Raw genomic sequence first — 14,704 nt, 5'->3', positions numbered from 1 at the left:
CTCCTATATTATTAGGGAGTTAAGGGACCTCTCAGTTTCCCAGTCTTAGTAAATGCATGTATTCCCCATTAAAATAATTCTGGAGTATATTTTCTTAAAATGTCTACATTTATGTCCTACGTCCGTTTTTCTTCCTGGAAATGTATGAGTAAATTAACAAACTGGGCATTACCATTCACCTTTGTTGGGATTTCTCCCTAGAGACTCAGAAAGTAGTTAATGAGTACTGATGATCTGACTATGTATGGATGCACCCTATTAATGAGGACTGGAACTGATACTCATGCATTTCCAGGAAGAGCAGCAGAGGGACAGCAGGACACAGAATTTTAAAGGGGCGCCTGTTTACACCTCAACAATTTTGTGTCATACTTTAATTAAAAGTTTTGTTGTTTTACCACTTTAAAAGAAGTTTGAAGTGTCTGCTACTAGGGGTAGACTTCCAGCCTCCTTGCAATCCACTGCCACTTGTTGAGTATTGAGCTTCTGTAGTTACTGGGACATTTTCTTAGCTGTGTGGGAGGGACTATCTTCACAGGCTCCTCCCCTGCACTCACAGGCTGACAGATCTGTTTACACAGTGCCTGCAGTCTCCAATATCTTTGCCTCTCCTGCTGTTACAGCACAGTGTGTGTACAGATTCTTGGGGTTCACTAACCATTTGGCCAGAGTGTCTCTGAATGCCCATCTCCTGGGGCAGCAGAAAAAGGTGGGCTTGCAGATACTGCCTCCCTGCTGATTGGACCAGAGACCGAGCAATGCAGCATGGGAAGTGAGGGAAAGGAAGTACAGGACAGTAAACTACTGGCAGAATGCTAGGCTCGCTTCATGCACCCTGCCTGAAAGTGGATCGCAAACAACAGCATAAAATGTGATATTTATGGGGAATGCAAGTATTTGCTAAAATGGACACAGAGAGATGATAATGAGAGTATTCGCTCAACCTACAATATGGTGGCACCTGCAGAATTCTTCATAGAGGTCACTGTTGATTATAGAATGGATAATCTGCGGTTTTGCTCTGCTCACAGCAGATGGCAATTTGCAATTAGTTGTCGTCCAGTCAGTTTTTATTTTTCTTCCAGCAACAATGTAAATGTTCTATTTATTTAGGGTGGTTTTACACGGGCCAGCTCCTTTACACAGGCACCTGATAGAGCGAATATAAGCGACTGTTCCGTGTAAACATGACCGCCAACCAGCTAATGAGCGAGAATTCCTTCACTAGTCACTTCGCTTCAGCTCACCTAAAAATAGTCACTAGTTGATTATCGTCTGGTGTAAACAGGTAATCAGTGTTTTTCCACGACTAGCCAACAAGATTGCACTGCACACACCCCCCCCCCCCCCCCCATCCTTTTTTTTTTTCATTTTGGCCTTCCACTTAACAAGGTTTCCTGGTTACCGGACACTATTCCCCCTTTAGTGCCCACTGTGCTAAAATAACAAAAGGGGGCGGTAATTACCTGTCTTCTGCCGCTACAGTGCTACCGCTTGTTGAGGCATCTGACGTCACCTGACCGCTGTGTTGCCGCTCGTTCTCCTGGCATCAGTGCTCACACCCTGAGCGCCATAATGCTAAGAGATCGGAGCAGTAACGCTGCAGCTTCTGATTGGCTGCAACAGTCAGTGCTATCTGCCAAAACAAAGACCCAGACCCGGGCAGGGCTGCCCTACTGATGGGTACGTACTGCTTCTTTTGGTTATTTTAGAACAGTGTTGTCCAGTAACAAGATAACCAATTTTACGCTCACTTGTTGCCGAAAACATAAGCCATTGACCCTCGAGTGAACAGTCCCTGATGGTCTTTGAAAGACCGCTCACTGCTGCCACCTCTGGCTGGTTTTGGTACAGAGAGAGGCCACAGCAGTGCGTGTTCACTCGAAGACTGCTCGCACGTATTTTATCTGCATTCAACTTTGCAGCCAATGAGTGTGCGTCAGGGAGGGATCGAAACTTCAAATGCGCACCTGCCAAAGAACCGGACGCCCCTTAACTAGTCAACGATGGTTGTCCCATGTGAAGCCACCATTGTACCCTGGATTAGATATGCGGGGAAAAAAAATCAAGTATCTCAGCGCAACTCTCTAATGAAAGTCGTGAGACAATAGGATGACCTCCCATTCTGGTGTCACAGCCCGGTCCTCTCCTGGGGTCACCAGCACTTTTGTGTCCATACCTGTGTAGGTCCAAGGACGAGGTTTCTCCCAGCTTGACTGATGAAGGGGTCCGTCCCCCCCCCCCCCCCCAAAAAAAAAAAAAACACGCGTATCTTTACTGGGTTTTAATTCACTAAGCAAAGCAAATTGGATAGTTCATCCTACTGTCACATGACTTTCATTGGGGATCTGCACCAAGATACCAGATTTGTTTACCCCGCACATCAAGTCAGTCCACCATTGGTGGGTTTACTCAGCTGGCAGCACCTCCACCACCTACTTTCCATAACCCTGGTCTTACTCCTTGGACTCAAGCCTCTGCCACTTTTTGAGTTTGCTTCCACCCCTTTCCTTTCTCCATCTCTCGATTGACACATCGGATCTCATGCAGGGATGGCAATGGATCAAAAAAAAAAAAAAGGATAGGCCTCAGCAAAGCCTAGTATGTACCGTATACGGCTGACAATGTTCCTCCACCACCGAATGTAGGCAAGGGTTAAATGTGAATGATGGCAGCATCAGTATTTTTAAATAGTTATTTTTATTATTGTTTTGACTCAACTATAAGGAAAAAAAAAAAAAACCTTAAAAAAAACTATATAAAAGTTCCAAAGTATTTCAAGTCTATACCGAGTATAGCCAATTGCATCTGGTAAACGATATATAACAATGTATTTATTAGGTGGTTAGTGATGTATTCATCTGTCAGAGATTGCACTTTGAACCCATGGCTGTGCCTCAGAATCTGCAATTAGATTGTAAGCTCTTGGGAGCCAGGCTGTGGCGGTGCCTGCGCTACTTCTGTTAGCGCCACCAGGAAATAGAAACATTTCAACACATTGTAAAGCGGTTGAAGTTCACCCTCGAGCCAGAGATCAATGTGGCGAATTCCATTTCAGTTGCAGTGTTCCTTTCCCATGTCTATAATTTCATTGTGTTTTAAATGTCTATTTTACATTGTTTTTATTAGTCTCAGATTAAAAAAAAACAAAAAAACGTATGGCTTGGCCAAGCCTGGTGTGGTAATTTTCTGGGGGCGGGAAGGGGGGATTGGTCACCTGAGCTGATTTCTATAGGAAGCAGACAGCTCCATTTCCACTGTAGTGGCCAGGCGTGGAATTACAAGCCATTCATTTCAGTGGGAACTTTGCCTGCAATACCAAGTCTGACCACGGCAGTAGGAATGGAGCAGTAAGCTTCCTACAGAAAATAGCTCAGTACATAAGCACACCGGCCCAGAAAACAGCGGATTGGTGGGGATCCCAGGTGACTGATCGCATGGAATGTAAGTGTGATGCAATTATTTTCTTCTCATGCACCCATAGGAAATAATGGCGACTTAAACAAAGATCGGCCAAAAATAAGACTTGCTGTGATTTTTCTCAGATTTATGTGTATAAACCCATTAAAAATGTAGTTTTTTCCCCCCCCTATGTGATTTCTGTCCATATCACACCAGACAGAATGCGTGTGAGGAAATCACCTGTGTAATTACACCCTAAATGCATTTAATGTTTTCCCTCCTATTTGAAACATGAAAATTACATGTGCAGTTACGCATTTTTCTTGCAAAATATATCACAATCATGTGAAAAATTGCAAGTTGAAGAGTGCCATATTTGTTTCTTGGACCAATATTGTACTCGCCTGTGTAAATTTGCTGTAATCAGAGAGCAATGCATTGTGAGAGTTCAGATAACCATTGCAGTAAAGGCCCTTTTACACACAAATGAATGAAAGGTTTAGCAATCTATTTGCATACAGTGTTAATGGCCATTAACACTTTATCATCTTCGTTTGCATATAAAAGGACCTGCATGAGTTGCTTGCAGAGCCCAGCATGTGTTTAAACACATGCCCAGCTGTGCAAACAGTTGCCTGCACATTCCATTGTTCTCCTCTAGGCTGCTGGCAGGTTGCATTGTTCTCCTCCTGGCTGCCAACACATTCCATTGTTCTCCTCGTGGCTAGTGTAAACATTAGAGATGAGCGAACATACTCGGTAAGGCCGATTTCGCAATCGAGCACCGCGATTTTCGAGTACTTCACTACTCGGGTGAAAAGTACTCGGGTGCGCCGGTGGGCCGGGGAGAGGCGTGGCGGCGTGGGGGGTAGCAGCGAGGAATAGGGGGGAGCCCTCTCTCTCTCCCTCCCACTCCCCGCTGCAACCCCCCGCGCCGCCACGGCGACCCCCGAATTTTTTCGCCCGAGTACGGAAGTACTCGAAAATCGCGGTATTCGGGCGAAAAAGGGGCGTGGCCGAGCACGTTCGCTCATCTCTAGTAAACATGTTGGGAGGAGAACATCCTGCAGTCCATTGAAGGATGAGTGAAATACATTCAACTGGAATGTATGTGCTCAGTCTTTCAGCCGCTGAATGATTGATTTTAAGTGAACCAAAATCCATAATCGTTCAAACGAAAAGTGCCCGATGCCCGCGTTTACATGTAATGAGGTATTTATGTACATTACTGCAGATCTAGACTAAAGTAGGCTCCATGCACATAGCAGGTCTGGATTCCTGCACGGAATCCAGCCCCGACCGCGGTGGGTGACCCTAAGTACTTGTGTGTGCAGGTGGCCCTCTTCGCCGGCCTCCACACAGACCTCTCTTCTTCCGGACATGCACAGATTTTATTAAACTCCTGCTTTTCTAGCGGAATCTGCAGCCCATCCGCAATGTCAATTGCAGACGGGCCGCGGGTCACATGGCTTCCATTGACTTCAATGGAAGTCATCCGTGCAGGAACCGCAGGAAAATGGAGCATGCTGAGATTTTTCATCCGCAAGCGGAAACCACTGTTGGTTTCCGCTCATGTGCATGAAGAATCATTTTTGCATTGCATGCTATGGAGAGTTATTGCAGTAGAACATGGAGGCGGATGCCGCAGCAAAAATCCGCCTGTGTGACCTTACACTGCAATTAAACTGAATTGAGTCACAGTATAAGGGCTTATTTAGACGACCGTATATCGGCTCGGTTTTAACGCCGAGCCGATATACGGTGTCCGTGTGTGTGTGTGTGTGTGTGTGTGTGTGTGTGTGTGTGTGTGTGTGTGTGTGTGTGTGTGTGTGTGTGTGTGTGTGTGTGTGTGTGTGTGTGTGTGTGTGTGTGTGTGTGTGTGTGTGTGTGTGTGTGTGTGTGTGTGTGTGTGTGTGTGTGTGTGTGTGTGTGTGTGTGTGTGTGTGGGGGGGAGGGGGAGGCAGGAGCAGGAACTGAGCTCTCGCCCCGCCCCTTGCCACTATTTGCAATGGGAGGGGCGGGACGGGGGCAGAGCTAAGCGGTGGGACTTAGCTCCGCCCCCATCTTGCCCCCTCCTATTGCAAATAGTGGAGAGGGGGCGGGAGCTCAGTTCCTGCTCCTGGCTCTTCCATCCTCCTCCCCCTGCAGACAAGGACACTGTATATCGGCTCAGCGTGAAAACTGAGCCGATATACAGTCGTCTGAAATAGCCCTAAGTTGCACGTTTTTGCAACATCGCGCCAGCAAAAAAAACAAAAAAAAAAAATCTACTTTTAGACCTGTTTCCCATGGGCTACAAAACGCACGTATGTGTAGCCCATGGTTTCCAATGGGGTTTTTCACATGAGCGGTTGTGTAGTCTGAAAGAATCAATTGGAAACCGTGGGCTTCACATACATGCATTTGTAGCGATGTCGCATCACTACAAAATTGTGCAATTTGCAGCCTGTGTGAAACAGGCCTTAGTGTAGGAGACCGTTGCATCATGCCAGCCTGTGATGCACATAGATTTCAATTACAATGCAATGCTGCAAAGTGACGCAGTAATTTTAGACACGTGGCCATGTAGCCCTAGCCTTAACCCTTTCCAATCCAATTTCTATCCTGGTTTTCCTAGGGGGCTTACTCTTTCTCTGCTATTATACAACGGCGCTATCTGCTGGCTAAAGCCAGTACTGCATGAGGTGACACGTTGGCTAGGCTCAGACAGCAGAGAGGCTGGCAATATACAGTAAGAGAACCCAGACGGACGTCTACCAACATCGGAGCTGTACAGCCTTAAATCATAATGTCTTCGGACGTCAGACAGTGGATTGGAGAGAGTTAAACGTGGCTGCATGGATGTGTATGTGTGGCTAAGCTCAGGATCTCTACTCCTGGGCCACACACTGGTCAATTCCCTTAGGGTCCTAGCTTCTAATACAAGTACATTTTACAAAAGGTACAAACTTACTGTAACAAGTATGAACAAAGTTTAATTAAGAAAAAACAAAACCTAAAAGCAAACATTTTGTGTGGAATGTAATTCAGTCATCTCCTTCCCTCTCTTCTTGCTCCACATTCTCATCTTCCAGGGTCAATATATAATCAAATTCCTCTGTGTAAAGAAAAAGCATTTGTAACTAGACCTTAGCCAAAAAAGTGGAGCGCACCCTAGTTTTTTTTTTTACTTACCCGGATTAAAGGGATTGTTTGTAAATCATTGGCAGGCCATGAATAGTAGGGTCCTAGCTTAGGATCTCTGTTGATTAGCTGTTCTCTAGGCAGGTGTGTTCATGCACTGCGCTGATTTCTACAGGAAGCAGTCAGCTCTGTTCCCACTGCAGTGGCCAGGCTTGGTATTACAGGCAAAGTTCCAATTCACATCAATGGGAATTTTGCCTGTAGTACTAAGCCTGGCCACTGCAATGGGAATGGAGCTGTCTTCCAGCAGAAATCAGTGCAGTGCAGGAATACACCAGCCTGGGAAACGGCTGATTGGCGGGGGAGCCCAGATGGCAGACCCCACTGATCTACTATTGAAAGCCTATCCTAAGGATGGGCTATAAATAGTTTATAACCGGACAAGCCCCTTAGCAGTAAATGCATCCATGGCACGTTCTGGTGCCAGTAACAAGGTAAATCGGGCACATTGCAGATGTCTGTACCCTCTATTAACATACCTTGCGTGAGTGGCTGCACAGACAGCCTTGCCCGAGTGAAGAGTGCCATATTTCGGAGGGGTCCAGCTGTGGTCTTGTGCTTTTGGTGCAGTTTCTTCAGTTCAGCCAGAGAAATGTAACGTTTCAGCATCCGGACAAACTGCACATCCACCTGCAAAAGGACCGGCACATAAATCATCTTTGGCTATATAGGAGGTCCCAGCATCTACCACAGTTTTATGGAACCAGTGGAGTGCCACTAATTTTGGCAGACCTCTTGACTGCTATGGGGGCTGCAGGACAAGAATTGGGGGGGAAAGGGAAGGGAAGCGGTGGCCAAACCTCGGTGTTTTAGTAAGAGGCTCGTGGGGGCTAGTAAGAGTGTGCAAAGATAAGTCATGGCTGGGAGGAAATTTTCATGGTCATCTTGGCCCAGATAAAAAACGAAAACAGCCGTCCCCACCAGCAGATGGCACTTGTGATCATTGGAGGTAACTGAACTGTAATCACTATCACTGTGTAGAACTAGTATCTACTATATGTCGGAATACAATCTCGGAAATCCATCCTATGGATGGGCTTCGGTGTCTGATTCCCAGAGTGTCAGCTCCGATGTCAGACAGGATATACTTACACTATTCTGCCGCCCCCGCTAAGACACGTCCCATCATGTAGTTACTGGCTAGAAGGCCCTTTTACACGCGCCGGCATTCGTTTGGTTCACTGCACGAGCGCTGACGTCACTGCTAAGAATTCATACAGAAAGACTTGCTGGCCGCTCGCTGGCTTCTCATTCAGCGCTTCCCCCACCTATTGGAAGCGGGGAGCGTTTAGACAGGATGAGGAGCCAACAAGGTTTTTTAAGCTGACTGAAAAGTCTGCTTAAACAACGGCTAGAAACAAGTGAGCAATTTTTTTTCGCATTGACTCTGAATGATTATCGCTCAAAGTCATTCGTTTGGATGAATTTTGAGCAATAATCGTTACGTGTAAATGGGCCTTTAGCCAGCAGATGGCGCCGTTGTATAATAGCGGAAACAGCAAGCCATTTGGAAATCCTCAATCCAAAAAATGGATTGGAAAGGGTTACATTTTGTTCTCTGTTCACACAGAAAGCTACACTCAGGATTCTGCTGGATTATAGTTTCAGGGAGCAACACATTATGGGAGCTCAGATAGCGGGGTGGAACAAAGCTGCTTTCTGTTTCCAAAGGGGACCTGCAAAATCCTGCTTCCTTTCAATAACAGCACCACACATGTCCATTGGTTGCATCTGGTATTGCAGCTCAGCACTATTGAAGTGAATAGGGATGAGCTGCAATACTAGAAGCAGCCTGAGTACAAGTGTGGCACTGTTTTTTGGGGGGATGGGGGGGGGGGGAGAAATAATGTTTATCCAACTCTGGACAAGTCCTTTAACCCTTCAACTGCACACACTCACCATGGACCATTTGGGATCATCCTTCTTGCTGGAGGCATCATAATGCGGATTCTTTGGATCAAACTGCGTATGGTCTGGGTAAGCTTCCTTCACAATCTAGCAAAAAAGTAGTTTAAAAAAATGGTCATTATCATAGCAAGGCTCATATTTTCTTATTCACTGGGTAATGCCTTAAAAGTGTTGTGTCAAGTTACAAAGTTACCCCCCACCAATCAAAGTTATCAGCTACTCTGTAGATGGGGGTTATGACCCTTGGGACCCACACACAGCGCAAGATCGGGGTTCCCAAAGGTCCCCACCTAAACGGAGCTGGGATTGCGCATGCGACTCACCGCTCCCTCCGTTCATGTTCTAGAGACGGACTAGGATTTGTACTCGGCAATCTCTGATGCTCTCAATTATATGAATGGAGCGGTGGCTCGTGGCCACCCTCAGGACGCCCGTGTTTTCAGAGGTCAGACTTCACTGATCAGAAAGTGGATATAGCAGTTTTTTTTTTTTTTTGTTTTGTTTTTAACAGGGGACGATGGTCATTCAGAATGGGAATGTGAATGATAATTGCCTCATGTAAACGCATGCAGCATTCATTCTGTTTAAAGTAGATGAAGGGTGGCAGGGGGAGAGGGCTCCACGGCCTACTTCGCCTCCATGCCAGTAGCGCTTCCAGCGATGCTAGTGATATTTGCTCCTGTGTAACGGCACAGAAGCGAGCATCACTGGGAGGTGCTGTCGGACATTGCTTGCTCGACAGTTCATCCCATCTGAATGGGGAAGAACTCTGCACGAGCGCCAACGACCTTAGCGGTGACGCCAACACTCGTGCAGTCGTTTATCCAATTCTCGTCTGTGCTGGAGTGACGGCGCTCGTGCCCACATAGAGGGCTCTGAGTGCCCCCTCTGGCAAGTGCCATGGTTTCGCCACCACTGGGATACGGAATAACTTTATAATATGACAAAACCCCTTTAATATGGCCTGTAGCTCAGGACAGCACAGGCAGCAGATAGCACTGTCAATATTCCAGCGGCCCATGTTGTTAGTAGTGGCGCAGCTCTCATTGGGTTCAATGGATGTTAGGCCTACATCAACAACCCAGGGCGCTGCTATATGGACTAGGCGATCTGCTTCCAGCACCATCCGCACTGACAGCGGGCGCAGATAACAGCTGATCGACAGGGATCCCAAACAGCAGACCCCCACTGATCAACTATTGATGACCTTTGCTAATGAAAGAGGGGAGAAGGGGGCGCCAATGGTCCCTCCTGCCACATAAGCGGACAGAATGTGACAGCAGGGAGGGGTGGAGTTACATAATTTGCATTAGGGACCAGGACCATTTAAAGGTGTAAAGAGGACTACATTGTCCTAAAATATTTCCGATGTTGTATTTGAGGGGTCACTTTGATTTGGAAATCAACCTCCATCCATCAGACCTTGATAATCCCAGCAATGCCAGGCTCCTTGCAATTGCTGTGGTAGAAGAAGCCCTCCTGCCCGACCTCCATCGCTCTCATGAAGTTCCTCGCCTGGGGAGAAAAATGTCAAAATTGCAAACAATCTGCCACAACAACAAATACTTTGGCCTGGTAGTAGATCGCTGTCTAACGTGTCCAGGCGCTGGCTGATAGGGCCTAAAATTAACCCGTTAATGACGTGGCCCCTTTTTCTTTTTCCATTTTCGGTTTTTCCTCCCTTCTTCAAAAAAATCGTAACTCCTTTATTTATCCATCGGCGTCGCTGTATGAGGGCTTGTTTTTTGCGGGACGAGTTGTATTTTTCAATGGTGCTATTTAATGTACCATATAATGTACTGAAAAACTTTAAAAAATTGTAAGTGGAGTAAAATAAAAAAAAAACCAACATCCCGCCATCTTTCAGTGCGTTTTGTTTCTACGGCGCACAAACTGCAACAAAAATGACATCATAACTTTATTCTACGGGTCGGTACGATTACTGCGATACCAAACTTGTATATATTTTTTTTTTTACTGTACTAAAATTTTTTAAAATTATTTTCTGCCGCCATCTTCTGCGCGCAATGACTTTATTTTTCCGTCAATGTAGTTGTGAGAGGGCTCATTTTTTGCGGGATGTCCTGTAGTTTCTGATAGTACCGATTTGGAATACATACGACTTTTTGACCGCTTTTTATTGCGTTTTTTCTGGGAGACAGGGTAACTGAAAAAGTGCATTTCTGGCGTTATTTTTTTTTTCCGGACGTTCACCATGCGGGGAAAATGTGGTATTTTGATAGATTGCACTTTTACGGATGCAGCGATACTAAATATGTATTTTTTTTAGTGATTTAGATTTTTTTTTATTACAGATATGGCAAAAGAGGAGCGATTTAAAATTTTTTTTTTTTTTTTTTACAATTCATAAAACTTTTATTGATCTTTTTTTAACTTTTCTTTTAAGCCCCCCTGGGGGACAACAACATGCGGTGCTTTGACCGCTCCTGCAGTATGATGTAATGCTATAGCATTACGTCATACTGCATTCTGACAGGCAGCCTATCAAGCCACCCCATGGGAATGACTTGATAGGCAGTCTGCTAAGGCAGCCATGGGCCTTTCAGAAGGCCCCCGGCTGCCATGACACCTGCAAGACTCCCTGTGATCTCACTGCGGGGGGGCTGTTCGGGGCATTTAAAGGGTTAATAGCCGCAAACGGCCGATTGTAACTATTGTCCGTGGGTGTCAGCTGTAATAAACAGCTGACGCCCGCGCTGTATGAAGAGAGGTCGCCCCGCGACCTCTTTTCATACATACCCGGTTGCTCCAGGATGTACCCTTACGTCCTTGGTCGTGAAGGTGTTAAAGTCTATTTTTTTTCCCAAACAAATTTAAGGACTATTCTAAATTTATTTATTTTTGCTAGACAAGCCAAAATATTACCATCCTTTTAATGCAAGAGAATTTCATTCACAGCAATTCCTTAAAACATTTTTCCATTCCTGCCACCCCCCCCCCCCCTTCCCCCACAATTCCCCCTCACCAGATTGTCTGTTGCACTCTGGACAACTCCTATGCATCCTACAGTGACTTCCCTGCAGTGCAGCCACCTGTCTGATACTTATAAGGCACCATCTTGATGCTGAGATTTTTCTCTGTTTCTCTCCCTCTATACTGCGCTAATAATCCCATGATGCATCAGCATAGCATCACATGACCAGCTAGAGCCAATACCATCTCCGCCTGCTGGGAGTAGAGTGTGATTATCATTACCCTCTATATAGGTCTATGGCCGGGTCGGATTCCACATGCGGGAGTAGCGGCATCCAACCTTGTGCCTAGCCGGCATCCATGTGTACTTGTATTTTTTTCTTCTCTGTACTGCGGATGCTCCACACAGCTCGCCGTCAGATACAGATTTTGCGCAGTACAGATTTTTTTTTAAACTCCTGCTTTTTCCTGGGAATCCCGTGTAACTTAAATGGAAGCCGTCTGCTGTAATTTTTCATCCGCGAGCAGAAACCGCAATGTTTCCGCTTGTGTGCACGGAGATTCATTTTTGCATTGCATGCTATGGGCGGTATTTGCTGCGGAATCTGGAGGCGATTGCTTGTCCGGATTCCGCAATTCAAATCCGCCCGTGTGCAGCGGCCTAAATAAGACAAATGGTCATAAGTATATCAGGGGAATGCTCTGTCAACTTCTTCATTATACCTGTCAAACAGGTGTAATGAATATAATGAATCATTATCAGCAGTAAGTGTGATAGGAGTTTTTCCGAAATATACCTTTGATGGAGGCTCTCATTTTATATAAAAAAAATATATACACACTGCACACTATCAGTTTTTTTTTTTTTTTTTTTTCAAATATCCCCCTACACAGAGCCCGTCCCCCTGCTGTACCGTGACTGCTGTGACTACAGCATTAATAGAGCAGCATGGTGAATTAAAGGGGTATTCCGGAGATGGAGCATTTTTTCCAGTTTTCACTCATGTAGCTGAAGACTGATTAACGGGTGAGGTTTCGACAACTGGGACCCCCACTGATCTGAGAATGGCTATTTCCATCAGCCACATTGAAATGCATGGCAAGCACTCTATTCAATGCGACATCATCGGGCCTCGTGTTAAGGCAGCAGAATGCAGTCCTAAGCTCTCGCTCATGACCTGAAGGTTGCGAGTTCAATCGCCGCATGGTTCAGGTTGACTCAGCCTTCCATCCTTCTGAGGTCGGTAAAATGAGTACCCATTTTGGTGGGGGGGTAATAAATAAATTACCTGAAAGCGCTGCGGAATAAGTTGGCGCTATACAAATAACAAGTCCCTACGCACAGCAGGGAGTAACTGGACCCTGTTCTCGGGATCAGTAGGAGCCCCATCCGTTTGCACCCATACAGTGGATGAGTGAAAAATAATACACCTTTAACCCTATGAATTTGATGAATCGCCCAACCTACACATATCCGTACCTGGTAATTCCGGACTCCGTCCCAGCATGCCACCTGGTTGGGTTGCGCTTTCAGATCTTCTATTCCAAACTGGAAAAAAATAAAAATGCCTGTAATGGGCATAAAGTAAAGTTCTGTGGTTCCCAAACTGCGGTCCTCACAACTGTCTAACGGGTCATGATCTGAGGACATCCTATAGAGAGACCCCTTGTGGCAATGCCTCAGGCACTGACAATAATTATGTCACCTGTGCAATACTGAAGAAATCCTGACAACCTGACCTGTTGGGGGCCGTGGGGACTGGAGTTTGGGAATTACTGCTCTATGTCAACCCTTTACTTAAATGGTCGCTGAACTTTCAGCAAACTTTGCACATATGAAAAGCACAGGCAAATGCAAGAAACTGTAATAGATCTTATCCGCGCTCCTGCGGGAAATTATACGATAATCGTTTCATGTAAATTCAAGCAACGACCGAATGTCGAGCAGTTCAGTGTAAACAGCAGTCGTTCACTTTTGAATGACTGTCTACTGGGAATCGAGGCCGGTGGGAAGAGAACGCTCGCCGGCCCGCCTCCATTCTGGCAGCGCTGTGGGCGATGCCAACGATAACAGCATAGGAACAAGCCTCACTGGGACGAGTGTTGAGCATCATTTGCCGGACAGCTCGTCCCATGTGAATGGATCATAAGGGTTCTTTTTCATGGGATGACCGTCACCCTAGCGACAATCGCTCAGTGAATCATCGTTCATCAGTGTAAAAGGGCCTAAACTGCTTACTGACAGATCAGATTACATGCTGCCCATAGAAGTCCATGCAGAGGAGAAGGAGATACAGACAGACCTATAGACTTGCTGCTGCAGTTAATACTGTGTTTTACTGCCTCACAGCTATTGGAATCACACCTACACTGCCCAGTAATGCTGTATAATCTCCTCCATGCTGCTGCACATACATACACACACACACACACACATATATACACATACACACACTGATTGCGATTGCACCCCACAATGCGATCACAAGGTACTAATGGGTTCTCATTGCAGCCGGAGGCCTTACATCACTTCCCTCCTGTCTGTACACCGTCCAGCCCGCATAACACATTCAGACTAAGTACGAACCTCACACGCTCGCCTACAGGACTTTACCAGAACAGCACCCATCCTCTGGAACGCTCTACCCCAAGGCATCTGGACGATATCCGATGCACAAAATTTCAGACGAGCCCTAAAAACCCCTGCACCTCCTTACCGCCCCCACCCCGTTTGCTTCGTAATAACCGATAGGGCACAAATTAGGTCGGTTACTAAGGGGTTTAAGCTCTCCTCCTCTTTTGTCTATACAGTTGCTATACAGATACATTCCCCGCATAGTCTGGTCCTGCAGTCAGACTCCCTGCCACTTTTTTGCTAAAGTACATTCGTTAGATGACTTAGAAGTAGCGAAGAGTGAAGGAAGTAGCACTGCGGGATCGGTAACCATAGACACACATCATATCTGCATAGGAGCCGCAGACACAAAATGAGAGATTTTTAATCAAGCTGATTTTCCAAGCCACAGGGCCAAGCCACGATTGGCTACTATGGTCATGCAAAGTCTTAATAGGGATGGCATTACTACCTAGAAGACTTTGAAAACTCATTTAAACTGACCAAACAAAGATAGCGGAACCGCTTCTTTGACTTTCTTTGAAAATTCCTGGAGAACAGGAGAAGTCCCAAAAGATTGGAAAAGGGCAAATGTTGTCCCTATCTTCAAAAAAGAGAAGAAGGTGGATCCAGGAAACTACAGGCCTGTGAGCCTGACTTCTA

General features: G+C 46.0%; 1 protein-coding gene across 2 annotated transcripts in view; it reads right to left on the bottom strand.

Moving 5' to 3' along the window:
• Positions 1-6,351: 6,351 nt before the first annotated feature.
• Positions 6,352-14,704, bottom strand: part of THYN1 (thymocyte nuclear protein 1) — a 20,449-nt gene continuing 12,096 nt past the window's right edge. For both annotated transcript variants that reach the window (XM_066606618.1, XM_066606617.1), the window contains exons 4-8: positions 12,908-12,976; positions 9,916-10,008; positions 8,485-8,580; positions 7,065-7,215; positions 6,352-6,499 (exon numbers count right to left, since the gene is read on the bottom strand). In XM_066606618.1, coding sequence (XP_066462715.1) covers positions 6,429-6,499; positions 7,065-7,215; positions 8,485-8,580; positions 9,916-10,008; positions 12,908-12,976 — 480 coding nt within the window. In that variant the 3' untranslated portion in view covers positions 6,352-6,428. The remainder of the gene's footprint in view (positions 6,500-7,064; positions 7,216-8,484; positions 8,581-9,915; positions 10,009-12,907; positions 12,977-14,704) is intronic.

The sequence above is a fragment of the Eleutherodactylus coqui genome, chromosome 6 (genome assembly GCF_035609145.1).
Source record: "Eleutherodactylus coqui strain aEleCoq1 chromosome 6, aEleCoq1.hap1, whole genome shotgun sequence".
In the NCBI taxonomy this organism is placed as follows: Eukaryota; Metazoa; Chordata; class Amphibia; order Anura; family Eleutherodactylidae; genus Eleutherodactylus; species Eleutherodactylus coqui.
Note: the sequence above shows the minus strand (reverse complement) of the source record. Positions and strands in the feature narration are given on the sequence as shown.